Raw genomic sequence first — 18,249 nt, 5'->3', positions numbered from 1 at the left:
TGGTAATTTAGACAGAAGAGAAGGGTTGTTTGGGTCCCTTCTCTGAACCATAATGCCGGTACATTATAGTGTACTAGCATAATGGTTCACCTTTAAACTTATAGCAGAAAGTCTTAATTTTTCGTTACTAATAACTACGTTTCTTTTTGTTTAATTAAGAAAAAAGACATGGTACACTTACTATCTTAATACGTTTAGAGGTACAACAGTTTTCCATCTCATAACTTCGAGAAGAATAGAATGTGTGTAAGGCATGGATTTTTGATCTTGTATTTCGGGATCTCTGTCTGTTCCCACGATGTTCAAAATTTCTTGCTGCGCTTTTTTCTGCACCTCTGGAAAGGCTGCCATTATGTAAACACACCATGAAATCGAAGTACGAACTGATTCGCTACCTGCTCCAAAAAGGTCGCCAGCGTTTGCAGCCAACATGTCGTCTGGAAGACAAAAAGAACATTTTCAAACAAGCATGGTGATTCGTTTCGTTTTATCAACGACAATGAACAGACGTCTGTATCGGATAATCAGTTCTGGGATGCTAAAATCTGTAACTATATAATTTGAACCCGACTCAGGAGACAAGACATTTTCTGATTCTTGCATCGGGTGAAATTCGCCTTTGCGTTGGACTTTCTGAGGGAAACTAAAACGATAATTTTGAAAAACCCGCACTGTTAGTCTGATGGCAGTAGTGATGCCACTGGAAATAGTTTAAACTTAATTTTTGGTATCATTTTTAAAATTTATTTCTGAGTAATTTAAAATTTATGCAGGGTAATAAAGGTTATTTTTGAATCACTTTGCTCGTTTTATGAACAAATATAATAATAATAATATTTAAAAAATTAAATTACATCCAATAAGTAAATTTAATTTATGATTAATTACTATAATTAGGACAGCTATATTTTAATTAGTTCTATTTAATTTTTAATAATTTATGAATCTGTCACCAAAAAAAGAATAAATAAAAGTTTATATATTGTTTGCTAAGAAAAAAAAGGAAAAAAAGATTGATACCCAAATAATACTTTGGGTTCCTTCTTTGAAAATTTAATTACACTCACAAGTAAAAGACGTATTCGGATCCTTTTCTTTCCTTGATTTCATTTCTATGAAGTAAGAGTCAATAAAATCCCGAATGTTTTTTGGGTCAAGTGTTCTTCTATGTTCTTCTATTTTCTTCCTTTAAATATAAAACATTAAAGAGAATGAATGACTAATTTCATTATAATCTAATGCAACAAGACTTTATATTACGCACAAAATTATAAATTTACAAAGACTTATTATTTTTTTTTTTTTAAATTACGCACTGTTTGAAAATTTGACTATTGCTTGCATACAACTTTATTGCTTCACTTTATGCACCAAAAGAAAATATTAATATTTTTATATTAAATATTAGTAACTTTATTTAAACAAATAAATAAAATATTTTGCCTCATAATATTTTATGTATAATTTTCTTTTATTTAAAAATTGTAAAAAAAAGACTATTTTCGTGTTCTTTTTTAAAAAAACCATTTTTAAGAAAAATTTGTAAAACTTTTTTTTAAATAGGAAACTCAAATTCTATTTAAAGAAAATTCTATGAAATTAAACAGAAAATATTAGCACGGAGAATACTTGTTTTTGCAGAAAATGTTAATTTATATAAAAAAATACCAGTTTTACTAAAGTGCTGCTTAAAACAAGTTTTAATAAGAATATTTTTGCTTTTATATTATAGCATATATACTCTTAACCTTTTCGCTTATACCGTTAGCATGAAATGCTCTCATGTCCCGATCGGCATGCCAGAACACTGTCACAAATTTCTCGAACCAAGCACTTGAACAAGGGAACCAGGACAAATCATGAAAATTTCTCCCACTCGATTAAACAGATTCACTTCTTTTATTGGGTTTCCGAATATTTTTAGCTTGATAGCGTAGGTTACTATCCATGCCTTCATTCTATAGAATGCCTTGTCACTGTCATTGTATAGAACGCTCGCATTTTTAAAGCAAAGTAATAAATATGAGAGTTACTTTATACATTGTAAACAATGCCTATAGGTTTTTCATAGGTCATACTAGAATGTCTTGGCAATGTGTGAAATATCAACTATTTTATAATTGTAGGCATTTTATACCATTCCGAACTTTATACATATACGGAAATATTCAAAATTTGAAATAAGCAACTAAATGATCAACATTTTGTAACATTATTCCCAATTTAATTGTTAACAATAACTAAAAAAAAGCGATATGAACAAAATATCACACAATATTGAATACAAATAAGATAACGGTATTGTATAAGTTTCCTTGAAGTTATAGTTTTCACAATGATATTTTGTGAGACGAGATTTCAAATAGATCATTGAAAAGATCATAAAAGAAGATGTTATGAAATAAAAGTTATCACAGCATTATATTTAATAAAATTGTCGTAAATAATACGTAAACATGGTAATACTAGATCACTTTTTAATCGCGTTCATTAGCTGCTTGTAGAGGTCGATTAAAATATTGAAGCTACCCCTAAGAATCAGAAACTAAATTTTCTGTTAATAAAGGATTTTTTGGAAGAAAGTTTCATTTAATATTTAGCTATATTCTGTGAGAAAATCGCTTATACTTTGAACCATAATACCAAGAAAAATTTGCTGATGTTGAATTGAATAATATATCCATTCGAGATGAATATAGCACTACTTTAATTCAGCTTAAGAATGATTAATTTCAGCGATAATATTATTAAAGTTGATAGTTTATTAAAGCTGTAGCTAACTTAAGAGATATCATGGTTCAATACGATATTTCTGACTAAGTACAGTTATATATTTATAAATATTATAATTATTATTATTTTGTAAATACCGTATAATGGAAAATTAGAACAGAAAATTAGATCTTACACTTGCGCTCAATTTTTTTAACTAAACAAACATGTACTTGAAATCCTACGCATCTACTGCGTCGACTGAATCTGCCTAGCCTTTAAACTTATATTCATACTGTTAACCCCTGCCATAAAAAATGATATATAATACATAATATATAAGAATTAAAAGAATTAAACCCGACACATAATTAATTTAAATTACTGCAAATGTTGAATCATCATGCCTTTTAAATATAAATAATCGAAAAGAAATTTTTGTATGATATCTTGGTACATTAAAAAATGTTTATATGACCATTTTTATTGATATATCAGTTAGCTAGTAAATTTATTTTAAAATAAAGGAATTTGAAGAAAACTTACAGGAATAAATTGTCACTTCTTTCAGCAGCTTTCAATCCTTTTTCCAAATTAAATACTCTTTGCAAAAATGGAATACGCCTTATCCACGGAAAAAATATGTAAGGTGAAGTTTGAACCACTACTTTACTGACTTCATTTATGCTCTCGTCCAGAAGAACTCTATCAGGATGGTCATATTCATATCTATGGCCAAACACTAATGCTCCCATATTGTTGGACATACTGGGAGTCAGAGGAGTCATCAAGTCCATTGGTTTTCCACTTGTAGATTCCAGAACTTTCAAGAAATGGTGAATTTCGACCTATGGAACATAAATTGTGGAATATGTTAGGATTAAATACAAAAGAATTATTGTGCTACGTAACAATTTAGTTTTTTTAGTCGAACAAACTGTAAAACATCGTCTGAAACAAATGTTTTGGGATTTTCTCAACAAATGGTTTTGGAAACTCAGTCACCGTTGTGAAAGTTGATTAATTTAACCAAGTATCTATGTGTGCATATATATTACGTTATAGGATCCTTTCATAAATATGGGTATGTCAGATAGGACTCAGCGCGACGAAAAAAATGCATGATGAAAAAGAGGAAATAAAAATCTGGTTCTAAGATTTTGAAATCAATGACATGTGCACTAATCCAGAGATTCCAAAAATTTTCAAGTCGTGGCACCCTTAAGAGATATCTCACAGCATCTTCTCAGTGTTTGAATGTTTCAAGTGTTATGCTTCAATTCAGTCATGTTTCAAGTGTTATGTTTCAGTTCAGTCATGTTTCATGTGTTTAAGATTATGAAACAGAAACTATGGTAGTTGAATAAGTAGTTAGTAGTAGAAACACTGTTAATACAACTCATAGTTAAAATCCAGTCAAGTTCTCTGACTCTACTTAATAAGACCTTATTAATAATATAATGCTACAAGCATCGATGATTTTTGAGAAATTATGTAAATAAAGTAAAAGTACTATTCATGCTTGTAGTGTGGTTAATTCATTTAGTGCAATTGGTGAGATTGCTAAGCATTACATAACTTTCAGATCACGGTGTACAGCTTACTTTTAGCTACTCGCACTTTTTTTCTGACATTTAGCTCCAAATAATAAAACAACAAAGCAGCAGATTGTGTGAGGTAAGTTTGAAATTAATTTATTTATTCATTTGTTACAATTTTTTCATGATATTATTTATTAACTGTGTGGAGCAATTATGTTTCGTTCTTTTTTTTCAATTCAAAGTTTAACTAATTCTATTGCATTAAATATATTGAACTGAAAGAAAGGAAAATAGACTACCAATATTCTTTCTAATTTAAATATTTTTCTCTTTAGAAAGCTTTAATAATAAATTTTAGTAGCATTTAAGTGTTTTGTTGCCAGAATTAAAAGTAAACTAGCGTAAGATAGGAAATATGAACAAATTTAAAATGTCTACGTTTTAATAAGATGATCTAAGTCCTATTTGGACTCTTAGTTTCTTTATTTTCTTATTATTTTAAATATTTCATACATTAAAATAAAATTTTGCGGCAGCGCAAAATAAATTTGTTATATTTAATATTCAGAATTTGAAAAAGAATTCTAAAAAAAATATTTATTAATTTTTAAACAAATCAGATCTCATGTATTTTGTTATAAAATGTGACAAATCTCCCATTTACTAATTATTGACTGTTTTATCACATTCTTTAATTTTAAAGTATCATTAAAGCATTTTAAAGTTTCCTTAAGACTGATATTATTTTAATTTTATCTAACTATATTTTTCTCTTTGAACCTCATAAAATACGGCTGCAGAAAATTTCAAGCAGTTTAGAAAAAAAGTTATAGCATATTATGAAAGACGAAATGCGAAAGTTTTATCTTATAGATAAGGTATTATTTTTCCTAAATGGAATAAAAACAAAATATATAATCTCAGAAAGAAAAAAGAGTTAAAAGAAAAAATAGTAAATATTTAAGTTAACTTTAAGAATAAGAAAATATTAATCAATAAAAAGTCGCGCTTAAGAATAAAAACTCAGCATTTTTACATTGAAAGTTGCACTCCCAAAAGAGTAGCAGTCAGCAAGAAGGCGGCATGTCGCCACTTTTTCTAAATATCCAAGGCTTTAACTCTTAAGACTATTAAAAACAAATATTATTAAATTATATTCGAATAAGTTGGACCAATTAATTTAAATATTCTAACATTTTGAAGTTTAATAATATTTTTTTAAACTATTATAATTTTTTTTCAAGAAATGACCAATTTTTAGGGTCGTGTCGCAATTTGATTGGAAATGAATTCTTAAAAAATAACGTTTGCATATATGCATTATATTATACTTAAAAATAAAGCGTTTTCTTTTCTTCGGATAAGAAAAAGGGATTATTTTAATATTTTGAATCATTTTTTTTCGTACGTAAGGGAATAGCGTGAATAAACGCATAGTCTTAAGAAAGAACAATTTTTTTTTCACTTTGCTCCCTTCATTTAATTAGTACAATACAGTAGGCTTTTGTTTGGACTGGTAGTAAAATAATGTAGAAACAATATAATTAGCATGATTAACAAAAATCCAGAGACAGACGGCTGCTTAGGTACAATATGCACAAAGCATACTGTCTTACGAATACTGTCTTCAGTGTCACGTTGGAAAATTTATGCAACTTAGCACTGATGCAATTTTTGCAAACTTGTAATCGAATTGGGATTGATTTGTATTTACTGCGCTATATTGCATTAAAAATTACTAAAATTTATGTTTGTTATAGTTAGTTGTATGTTAAATAATGTATGTTAATTTATGATAAATGCATATGTATGTAAGTTAATAGCTTTTTAAAGAATAAAAATTTACTTGAATATGTCCCTCAATTTTTGATTTTCCGAGTCCTAGATCCTTCAAAGCATGAACAACAAATCTCCTTTGTTCTTGCCATACATGTAGATTCGGAGCGAAAAACGGACCTTAAAATAAAACAAAAATAAAATAAAATAAATAAATAAGAATAAAATAAAACAAGTAATATTGTCCTTCTGATAAAGTCTTTGCAAGACATTTATTACTTACAATAGCTTTTCATTCTGCTAATAAATGTTTAACATATTACTTATAAATTCATAACATAATATTGTCAAATGCTTAAATGCTAAGCAGGGCAGCCATCCCCTCTGCAGAGGATAAAAATTGTGATGGCATGTCTTTGGATCATCCTCAAGGAAGTTTCCCAGACCATCGCCAATAGCCCATTGTATAACTCTCGTTTATAACTTTAAGAATGTATTCATTAAAGAACTGTATCTATAGCCAATAACTTAGTTTCAGTTATAAAGTTAAAAACGCTGTACAGTGCACTAAAAAACAAAAATGGACCACCCTGAATAACTTTTGATCAATGGATCGAATCTTCAAATTCTAGAACTCATTCTTGATAATTTGAGAAGGTAACTTCAAAAATGCTATTTATTTAGTGCAGGCAAAATTTCAAGTTATGAAATCAGACACGAAAATGTAATTTCTCTGAAAAAACACACCTTTTTTCCCCGACGGATTTGAATTTCTGACACCCATAATATAATACGTACTGGGTAGCCGCAATTTGGGAAATATGGTCCTCAATAGTTTGGTCAGAAGCGCGGTCTTAAGTTTGGACTCCTTAATGTTAATTTTACTTTTTACGTATTTCGCAAAACCTTGAGAACTTCTTAAGCAAATTGAAAAATTTCTGCACACAATTATAAAATTCGTTTATCCAAAGATAATTCTATGCAAAATTTTTTGTAGTAAATAGTTGTTATTTTTTCATTATTTCATTAAATAATAGTAAAAAAAATATTGAATTGTAAGGTATCTAATTTTTCACATGATTTTAAATTATGTAATGTTACATGGGATAATACAAAATTTCAGCGAAATCAGTTAAATACTTCTTGAGAAATTGAATTTTAAAGCATTCGCATATCCAAGCCTTATTGTAACCTTTTTTTAAAACACATATATACAACAAATCATTCAAATTTTTAAACTTGCTTCTAATTAAATAAATATAATAAATCAATAAAATAGTAACTATAATTACTTTTGTTTGCCAATATTGAAAAAGCACTGTTAGGTGGTCGTCCGAGAAATTCCGTTTTACAAAAAGCCTCTCTTATGGATTCAGTTCCATTTAAAACAACTATCAATTCCGATCCCAGTTTTACACTGAAAGAGAAGTTAAAATAAAACATACATGACTAAATACTACTCAGGTTGGTGACACAAGAAAAAGACAAATTTTAAAAATCATATAGATTATATATATATATTCTATATGATTTTTAAAATTATAAAGAATAATTTCCATCTTAGGATAATTGTTCTTCATTTAGAAATATCGCATTAAATTATACCAAAAGATGCGTCCTGAGGAAGACTTTTGATTTTTTCCATTAATAGTGTTCTATTTTATATTATTTTATTTTTATATTATTTTATTTTTATATTATTCCATTACATATATTTATATATACATTGAAAAACATGTAGGTTCTCTTTAGAACGAATTCCTTTACTTCACAGATACAGACATTTCAAAATGAAGAATAATTAATTCCCTATGATAAAAATCAATCTTTGCATTGCGTCTATGCCTTTAATAAATTTAAAAAAATAATATTGCAATTGCAAATGAGTTTAAGATGAAAGAGGAAAAGCAGAAAACAAACTTACCTACATGAAGTAAAATAAAATAAAAATGTGTTAATTACATATAAGCGTTATCGTATAAAATAACTAATAAAAAATATATAAAACAAATTACATTTTACTGCTGCCATTTACGAAAAGAAAAACACTTTAATTATAGTATTAATTGGAATATTTAAACCAACATTAAGCCAAATTATTAAAAAAGGAATAAAATAATGTATTTAATATGGTATAAACATATATATTTTGAAAGTAAGAAGATAAAAGTAGACTTTCAAGATTGAGGTCAGTAAAATTAATTTTTATGTTTATGTTACATACATTAAATGTATTTTATAAATTGTATTTTACATTATATATTATGCATTACATTTTTATACTAGACTTGTGTTGTTGTGGAAAGTTGAATATTGTTTAGGTATCAACAAACTTAAATGAGTGTTAATGCATTATGTAAATACAGTACGGATGTGTGATAAGTTTTTTTAACACAAAAACGAATTATTTGAGTGAGTAAACTGGAGCTACATATCGTGTTAAGAATTAAAAATTATTAATATTGAAAAGCTAAATTAATTTAAAACGCAATATATCTATATGATAAAAATAATACCTTATTCAAAGCAGCTATTTGAAAAGTGATTAACATCTATTTCACAAAGAAAGAAATTCTGGTAAAATAACCGTACCGTATGGTGATGGTATTTCTGACAAAAAGAACTATAATTCTGCTTAATAAAACCAAAATATACGGTTTTTAAACCTTTCATTTGGCAATTTTAACGTTTATGTGAAAGCAGTTTGTCGGAAATTTTGGCTTTCAAAATTATAGTTCTTATTACCGCACATTTAATAAGAAATACAAAACTGAAAAGTAAATTTAACTGAATAAATGGCTTTCATGCCCTACTCTTAGATATCATGATAAAATTATGAATTTTACCACATTTACCAAATTTCATCATATATTATAAAACCATAATTTATTGTTAATTTTACCAAAATAATTATGAAATCGCTTCGGTAAAAATACTGAGCTTTTGGTGTTCCCACAGAACCGGAGACACGGTATATTTTACCACATTCTGGTAGTTTTTAGCAGTTTAGTTAGTCTGGTAGTTTTTGGTAGTTTTTTTAGGAATTAAAAATTACTAATATTTCAAAACTAATTTAATTTAATAATTTTTTCAATTTGTTAAAAATAACATTTTATTCAAAAGTATCTATTTTTAAAGAAGTTATCAGTTATTTGAATTCATTAAAATAATAAAAGAATATTGCTTATATACAAAAATAACAGCGATTTCTAACTAACCTGAATACCTCTCCATATTTTTCACTGAGTTCCGTGAATTTTAAATGAACGTTTTTTGTTAGAAAAGGTAGATATCCAACAACGGGCAGCCCTATTGGTCCTGGTGGAATTTTCTTCCTTAAATTTCTAATAATACTAGTTATGAAGCATACCAATAACGTTAAACCGATGGCAAACCAAACCTCAATCTTAACTCCCAATATATTTTCAAACTGCATCATTGGAAATAATGAAGTAAATGAAATAAGCTGGATATTTTAAAAATGGAGAAATTTTATTCACTTTTATATTAAAAAAGTTATCGCCAAAGGTGTCATATTACCTGTTCTGGATCAATAACTGATAAAACTCTATTGTGTTTTAGTAGTTAATACGAAAAATAGGCAAACCCCTCCCCCTTTCATCACCCCCTCTCTCATCCTGAAATTCTAAAGCATGCGTGATGATTTAAAAATTACGAAATAAGGAACCATTTGCAAAAGAGAAATTGCATTGGATGAAATGTTTTATCTAATTCATTTGTTTAGCTTGAACTATGCTAAAAATATTTCGTAATCGAGTTGATCTGAAATTTTAAAACAAATTGAAAACATAAAATTTTATGTTTCGAATTATGACGTCTGCACAGTAAACACGTTTTGATAGAAGCAAAAACACAAGATTTTAATATAATAAAACAAGTTTTAAGCTTATCTCATTCCTTTGTTATTTTTGTATGTCTGTTAGTTAATATGAAAACAATGGATATCTTTTTAGGTAGAAAATCATCAATAATAGAAAAAAAGTTAATATAGTTAAAATAATTAATTGTATAAATTTGAAAACAACCTTCATTAAGTTTAATGTTATATTAAAATTAAGACTATGATAAATATTTTTTGAACATAGAATTAATAATAAAATAATAAAAATAATTTATCTCCATAATTTATTAAAATTATTTGACATTTCATAATAATTAATAATAATCATCATAAATAATCATAAATAAATTATTTGACATTTCATAATAAAAAAGTGAATACAATTTTGAAACAAATAAAGTTTGACTCTAGAATCCCTTGAAAAGAAAGTTACTCAGATTCTGAATGATTATAACTTTACGACTAACTTAGTATTACTCTTCCTTCTTTCAAAGTGTTTGCTTTTCATTTATTGTGCAGTAACATCAAAATGGTTTAAATAATTTCTTCAATAATTTCGTTAAATTTATTTCAAATCAAGTTTTCTAAACATTTCTAGAACCGCGATGGCTCAGGGGATAGTATTCCAATGTGACGGACCGGGTTCGAATCCCAGTCAATACGAATTCCGCATCCGGCTTGCACCGACCATAGTGCTGACGTGAAATATCCTCTGTGGTATACGGATCATGGGTTATAGTCTTCTTGCCGTCAGGCTAACCGCTGGAGGCTCTCATGGTCTTCCTCTCCATGTAACGCAAATGCAGGTTAGCTCCATCAAAAAGTCTTCCATGAAGACAAATTTCTCCCAATACTCGATCCAGGAGTTCGCTTGTCTTCTGGATTGGGTTCAAAATTACAAGGCTACGGAGTTAAACATTAGTAGTCGTAAACCCATTAAATTGGGTCGGCTGGTTAACGATGGTTATAATTATAATTGTAATATAGCGAATGACTTAATTTAAGTTGCTTTATTTGTTTTTCATATCATCACCATCGTTGAATAGCAGACACACTTTTGAGTTTACGACCATAGCCTGGTAATTTTTAACCTAATCCAGAAGACAAGGGAACTCTTGGATCAAGTATTGGGAGAAATGTTGCCTTCGTGGAGGACTTTTTTGATGGAACTAACCCGCAGTTGCATTACATGCATGGGAAAACCACTAAAACCTCCCACGGTTAGCCTGACGACAAAGGGCCTCTAACCACTGATATCTGCGACTGACGATATTTTATGCCAGTATTGTGGTAGCTGCAAGCCGGGTGCGGAATTTGTATCGAGCAGCCATCGCTGGGTTTCGAATCCAGGTCACACCACCAGGAAGTGCGCTCTACCACCGACTCTAGTTGCTTTATTGGAATGAATGGTTCAGTGCGGACGCACTAATGGAAATTAAAATAACATCGTGTCATTGGAATTGCAAACGGGATTTTATCCATAGGTCGTAATAATGGGAGGATCGCTGTAATTGAGGTCGTACTAAAAGTGTAGACTATATTTCATCTAATTACGTCTTTTCAACTAAATATTTTACCAACTTTCATTTTCAAATTTCAGTCACCCTTTTTTTATTATGATCTATTGAACTTATACGCAGTTGGATAACACGGTGATATCAAAGAAGCGAACTCTTTATTTTTATGTAGATATGATTCATTCCATTCGAGTTCACTTGCACTCGGTAGAAATAGATATCTAAAAATCATCCTTTGTTTCGTTTTGTGTATGAAAACAAAAATAAATCGAACAAAATAAGTGGCATAATGTTATTTTTTCTTTTGATTTTTATTGCTTATAAAAAAATTTATTCATTAATTTAATGTTAAATAAAGTGAACAATTTAAAACTACATTTTTTTAAGTATTTTTAAACGGAGAAAATATTTCTGTTATTTTTTCCTCCAACCTAAAAGGAAAGTTGTTTTTTTCCTGTTGAGTTTACAGTTTGTTAGTTTATGTCGGAACGTGAGCAAAAACATCATTGGGATGGTTGGGGCGTAGATACCACTACAATTACTAAACATCAATTCTCTAGTATATTAAACATGCTAACTCGATTAACCTTTTGATGGAAGAGAGTGACGTTGCCGATTTCTAATCTCCCCACATTGGAACCCTGCGAACGTGTTATGAAAACGCCTACTTCGATGGATGGTTTATATTGAAAAGATGACCTACTATTAGTGACTGCGTCATCGTCCTCCTCGCGCTGTTGCTTCTCAATATGTACAACGGATTCCTGCACACACTCGATTGCTTACAGCTACACAGGAGGGACCACATACATCAGTGAACTTAATACAGCTCTCACGATAAGAGCTCAAAATGCGGAGAACTTAACACAGCTCTCCCGATCTTTCACTAATACGGCAACTAGTGGTATCCGTTTATTGAATTCTATCCCTGATAAAATCTAGGTGGGGGAGTATTGTGGCGTATTTACCACTATGATTATTAAATATTAATCTTGATATCTAACTCGATTCAATCTTGAGTTACCTTTTGATAAAAGATTGTAGACATTGTCGATTTCTAATTTCCCCACAAGGTAATGCTGATATAGTTTATTCGCATTATTTAAGAAATAAATGTGACTATTTGCTTGCATTGATTAGAGTTCCAGTTGAAACTTGAATACTCTGGATCAGTGGTTCCAAAAAGAAGCTCCCCAGTACCCTTGGGTTTCATGGTATCAGTCACAGGTTTCCGAAAGTAACAACTTTTTTAACCAGTTATGATTTTAGTTAGGACAATTTTCTTAACCAGTTATGATAGTGTGAGCGACGATTTAACCAACAGCCCTACCAGAGTGCCCATGGAAGCATATAGAAGAAATCTATGAAGAACTGAAAATATTTAGCACTAACTACATCAATTTCAGTTTATTGCTAACCACAAAAAATTCGCGCTTTTTTGATATCCTACCTTAGACATCTTTTGATATCTTATATTAAGATGAATCTTTTTGATATCTTATATTAAGCTGAAGCGTTTTTAAAACAATGTTTATTCGATTTCTCTTCTTCAATTTGAAGCAAGTTAATAACCAAACAGCAAGTACAGTTACACAATTTAATTCTATACTTTAAAATTATTCTATAACGATTTGAAGAATATTTTTTTATGAAAACAAATTATCAAGTGGTGCTTTAATCAATCAAAAATAATTAATTACAGTTTAACAGTAACCCTAATCGAAAAAGTTCGCCATTTCTGCTCAAATAGTCTAGAAGTGGTTGAAATGTTATCAGACTCGGAACTATATATATTTGACATATAACAGTATATATTTGAATGCTCTATATAGTCTAGAAGTGTTCAAAATGTTATCTTATACGGAGCTCCTAAAGATATTTTAATGTTCTGGATAGTCAGTAAATGGTCGAAGTGTTATACCGCATGGAGCTCCAGGGAAAATTTGAATGCTCCAACTCGTCGGTCATTATTCGAAATTTCAACCGTAAGATTCAATCCTTACTGACCCAAAAAGTAGTCTATAGAAATGTAGTAAAAATAATTAATATGTACTAGGATTCTAGTGGTTTGAGAGTATGACCTTAAATATACAAATTAATTTGAGCAAACGGTGCTTTATGTTACGAAATTAGAAACAAAATAGCAATTTCTTTAAATTAACATATATTTTATTCTCAACGGGATAGATTCTTGACACTTAAAATGTGGGAAGTATGGTTAAATATGGATTCAATCGTTTAGTCAGGGAAAGGTTGAATCCCTTAGTGATAGTTTACACTTTTTGCGTATTTTGCCAGCTCATAGAATCGTATTCTTAAAATTTTATTTCCTAAGATATTATTTCCTATATCACCTCAGTTTTTTTGTTTGTTTTATTTTGGCTATCAAACAGGTTTTGATGTTTTAAGCCTCAAATTTCTTTTTGTGCTAAAATTTTAATTAATGATCCATAATGTGCATCACTTTTTGTCTTAATTTTCAATAATGATTTTAAAACTGTGTATTAAGAGTCATCATTATGGTATATTCTGCTTTTTTTAAATATTTGAACTCCTTTATCTGCTCCACTATATTTTAGAGAGCTAATTACATGCAATAAACACGTAAGAAGTAATCATGCCTTATTTATCCCGTATAAGTTAGTCCGTTTTTTCCCCGAGTACAAATGTACTCAATGAACTTTACTTTAAATTCAATTTTACAAAAATAAAATCTGTCACAAAAAAGATTTAGATTATCTCCAAGCTATCAAAAAATATTTTCGATAACAAAACTACGTGATTGTTTACATTTATATCAGCTGTTTTGAATATAAAAGAATGAAAGCAAAATTTTATACATTTCGAAAGGATTCTGTTTATTGTTATTAGCAATAACAGGTGCAGATGAACCTAAAAATTTATAGCTCAACAACAAGGAGATAAACATAATTCCATGTTTTCTCTTTATTTAATAAATTAAAATAAAGAGAAAACATGGAAAATAATAGAGATTAATGGAGGAACTTAATAAAAGGAAAATAGTAAGAAAAGAAAGGAAGAAAAATTATTAAAATATAATATTTTTAAAAATATTTAAATTTTTTTCATTAACTAGAAAAACTCCTTAGGTAGATCATAATCGTGAGTTCTGATGAAGAAATTATATCTTTTTTTTATTTTGTTTTCCGGCTTTTTAAATTTTTTTTTTTAATAAATACAGACATTTTAAAATATGTTTAAAAATATTTTTTAAAATTTTTCTTCGTCTCTTTTCATTAGTCTTTATTATTTTCCGTGTGTTTCCCGGGCAATGTAAATAATTGGGCATTGTTTATAACGCCCGGGCAATTTGAGAAGTGCCCAAAAGGATATGACAAAATGATAAATTATGTTGCAATTATTACATTGCCCGGTCATTATATATAATGCTAAAAGTCAAGTGGGCAATTTGTGTCACACACAGCCACAGGGTGTCTTGGGATATTCATCCACTTTTAGATGCACCTGGATAATTTTTTTTAAAATTTTTTCCCACACATTCGCTGTATAAAGCAACTACTTCAATTACTCTTATCTGGCACAGTTTTTTATTATTTTTTTTAAATTTTAAAGCAATAATTTCGGTATCAGTTTAAAATTGATTCAAACGCTTTATTTAATTTTTTTTAAATATTTAAGCTATAGGAAAAGTGGCAGTAGACCTAGTATATATTTCGGACATTTACCAAAGGTCTAATCATACTATGTCTGGTTAAGTGCCATTGCCCGGTATATCCTACACTGATGTTTTTTTAAGGTCAAGTGCCACTGCCCGGTATACATTTGCCCGGTATACCCTACACTGATATTTTTTCGAAGTCAAGTGCCATTGCCCGGTATATATTTGCCCGATACTCCAAACACTGATGTTTGTTCTAATCTATCGTCAGTAAGTTTTAAAATATCGAATAAATGTAATTATATCCACAAATAAATTAGTATCGATTTGGATGTAATAAATATTTCGGACATTCACTAAAGCGACTAATTTGAGATAAAATTCAAAATTAATTGTATATTTTTATTAAAAATACCTTTTGAAAGTGGTAAACTGATTCAGAGTACTCTTGACTTTGTCATTGTTTATAATGCATCCATATTTTGTGATTGATGAATGTCCGATTTCATTCATTATTGGTGCAGATCGACCCACTGATTTCCGTAAAATTTAGTGTGAAAAGTTGACTTTTGCATCGAGATATAGGGTAATTATTATTTTTTTGCTTTCATATACTTGGTAATAAAACACTGTAAATGCACTGACTATATAATTTCGGAATAAAAGAAGCGAAATGTAAAAGTTTTTACTTGCTTAAACTAAAGAAGACAGAAACTGTAAAAAAAATAAATTATATTACAGTACATTCTTGGCAGCAAGATTGCTTGAGATTATCCGTATACACTGTAAAAAATCTCGGTTAATGTTTATCCAATACTTGGTGCAAAGTTTGCTAATTGCACCATAAATAGGATAAATCAAAAGTTATTTCATCTAGGTTGCACCATAAATTGGAAAATATGATCAAGAAATGCGTTTATGGCGCAATCGATTGCACCAAACTTTCGTATTCGTTAGCACGTGACCGATGACTTATTTTGTAGTTGTTGACAAGATGGACGATTATGTTGTTGAATCTTGATATCATCTCATGCAAGTTGTCTTTGAAATTGTCAATTTCTTTTGAAGGTAAGTAAACTTTTCTTAATTACTTACATTAATTACAGTTCATTTCTTTAATATCAACTTTAAAAATTTTGTTGTCTGTTCAGAAAGTGTTAGCCTCAAATTTCTTCTAGGGAACTGTATTCGTTGCATGAATAATTAAATATTTTAAAATCTATATTAGCTCTTTTTCAGTAAATAAGGAGATACAACGATTTTATGTGCACAGAAAGTACATTTACAGTTTATTTGGCTAAAGGAGCATAGCTTTCCGCCAAATTTACTGCCGGTAAAAATTTTCTAGGTTCGTGTTTTTATTTCATTCTACCGAACAAAAAAAATCGTATGTGCTTTCTGTTAGGATTCAAACTTCTTATCAATATCTATGCTTTTGTTTTGATTTTCATGTTCTATTTTGCTAATTTTCGTTTGTAATGTCACATAATTACACGAATTTTGGTCTATACATTCTAAAGTGCTTCTGTTGTAAAATTTTCAATGCGAATTATTCACCTCAAATTAATACTAACCGTTGTCATGGAAACTAGATTTCTCTTACGTTCGTTGAGCTCACGAGGTAGGAGAAAAACATAGTGGGTAATATTGGCGTTAAACAAAACAAAGCGATATATATATATATATTTTTAATTAGAAATTTTCTAAAATTTTTTAATTTTAGAAATTTACTGAAATTTAGAACTAAACACCGGCAAGAACAAGATTTGTTTTAGAACATTTAGAAATAAGCTGATTTCTTATTATAATTTTTTCTTAAAATATATTTTATTATTAATATTTTTTAACTAAGCGAAAAAAAATTTCAATGAAACAAAGTATTGTATTTAGAAAGATCATAAATATATATTTTTTTACTAAATACAAATAAAAAAATACTTTGATACTCATAGATACTCTGCTTTAGATACTTATTTTTCTATGTTTTTTTATTTTCACTTATTTTTTTTATTTTTTTGTAGCTTTATGTATATTAATTTAGCCCACATTTGTGTTTTGTGGGTGAGGGGAAAGATAATATAACCATGAAATTGAACGTTTTCATTGGTCCTCAAAAATGTCATACGTATTCTTTATAATATTTACAGTTGTTCTTGTTTTTTTAAATAATTTTTTTTGAAAAGTTTCATTTTAGTTATGAAAGTGAATTTTTTTTCATTCCGAAATATATGCGCTTCTATAAAACAAAAGACCTTTAGTTAAAAAGGCAATCCTCACAAACAGTATACATGCGGCGTTTTAATACTATCCACATGAATACTGCTTGTGTGTTAATCAGCAGCCAGATTCCACCCTCTTAAACTCAACACGAACTCTTTTATCTATACAAGTGATGATCAATTTGTTCATTTATTATTTTAAGTGTTAACAGTTCCTTCAGCAAATTTTTTACTGTGCCCCTCTGCATAAAATTCAATTCACAATTTCTCAAGTGGAGAAATTCTATTTTTATGTTTTAGCGCATTTTAACAAAAATAATAATAATAATATTTTAAAATATCAATATCTTTCTTTCCTTTCCGGGATCTTTGTGGGTGAAAGGTGGCTTAAGATAAAAATCCCTCCCCCCCCTCCCTGTGTAAATAGTTGGTCTCGAAATTAATTTTTTTTAAGGTAATTAAATGTTTTAACATTTTTTTTTACATGAGAACTGCAATTTCTCAATTTTCTTTATATTGTATTTTAAAAATAGTAATTAAAATATGACTTGCTTTGATTTATCTTTCTATGTTTAAAAAAGTAAGGATTCAAATTTTGTTTCTTCTGTACATTTTATTAGCATAAATTACATTACTTTTAATCTTCTTTCATTAGCACAAAGGTACCAACAACTTCAATGATTTTAGTTGAGAAAGAGACACAGGAAAAAATATTGTTATACCCAGTGCCAAACCTATTGATAAAAATATTTATTCTGCTAAAATCACCAGGATTCCAGAAGGTTATAAACAGTTTTTTCACACTTGAAAAGTGCTATTTTCAAGAACAGCTTACAAACAAGGAATGTGTACAGTTTCAAGTTTTGAGAATGAAGAACCTGTGTTTGGAAAAACAATTATTCTTTTGTAAATAGGCTCCAAAATTTTATTTGTGTGTAATCTTTTTAAAACTTGTTGTGTTTTTTACAATCAACTAAAAAAT

General features: G+C 28.7%; 1 protein-coding gene across 1 annotated transcript in view; it reads right to left on the bottom strand.

The window, feature by feature from the left end:
• LOC107448862 (uncharacterized) overlaps positions 1-9,563 on the bottom strand; it is a 32,343-nt gene extending 22,780 nt beyond the window's left edge. Inside the window, exons 1-6 of the mRNA XM_071181768.1 lie at positions 9,248-9,563; positions 7,322-7,446; positions 6,100-6,209; positions 3,259-3,560; positions 1,068-1,186; positions 182-437 (exon numbers count right to left, since the gene is read on the bottom strand). Of these exons, the coding sequence (XP_071037869.1) occupies positions 182-437; positions 1,068-1,186; positions 3,259-3,560; positions 6,100-6,209; positions 7,322-7,446; positions 9,248-9,468 (1,133 nt within the window). The 5' untranslated portion in view covers positions 9,469-9,563. The remainder of the gene's footprint in view (positions 1-181; positions 438-1,067; positions 1,187-3,258; positions 3,561-6,099; positions 6,210-7,321; positions 7,447-9,247) is intronic.
• Positions 9,564-18,249: the final 8,686 nt, after the last annotated feature.

Source organism: Parasteatoda tepidariorum, chromosome 6, assembly GCF_043381705.1.
Source record: "Parasteatoda tepidariorum isolate YZ-2023 chromosome 6, CAS_Ptep_4.0, whole genome shotgun sequence".
Classification (NCBI taxonomy): Eukaryota; Metazoa; Arthropoda; class Arachnida; order Araneae; family Theridiidae; genus Parasteatoda; species Parasteatoda tepidariorum.
This window is presented reverse-complemented; position numbering and strand designations above follow the sequence as displayed.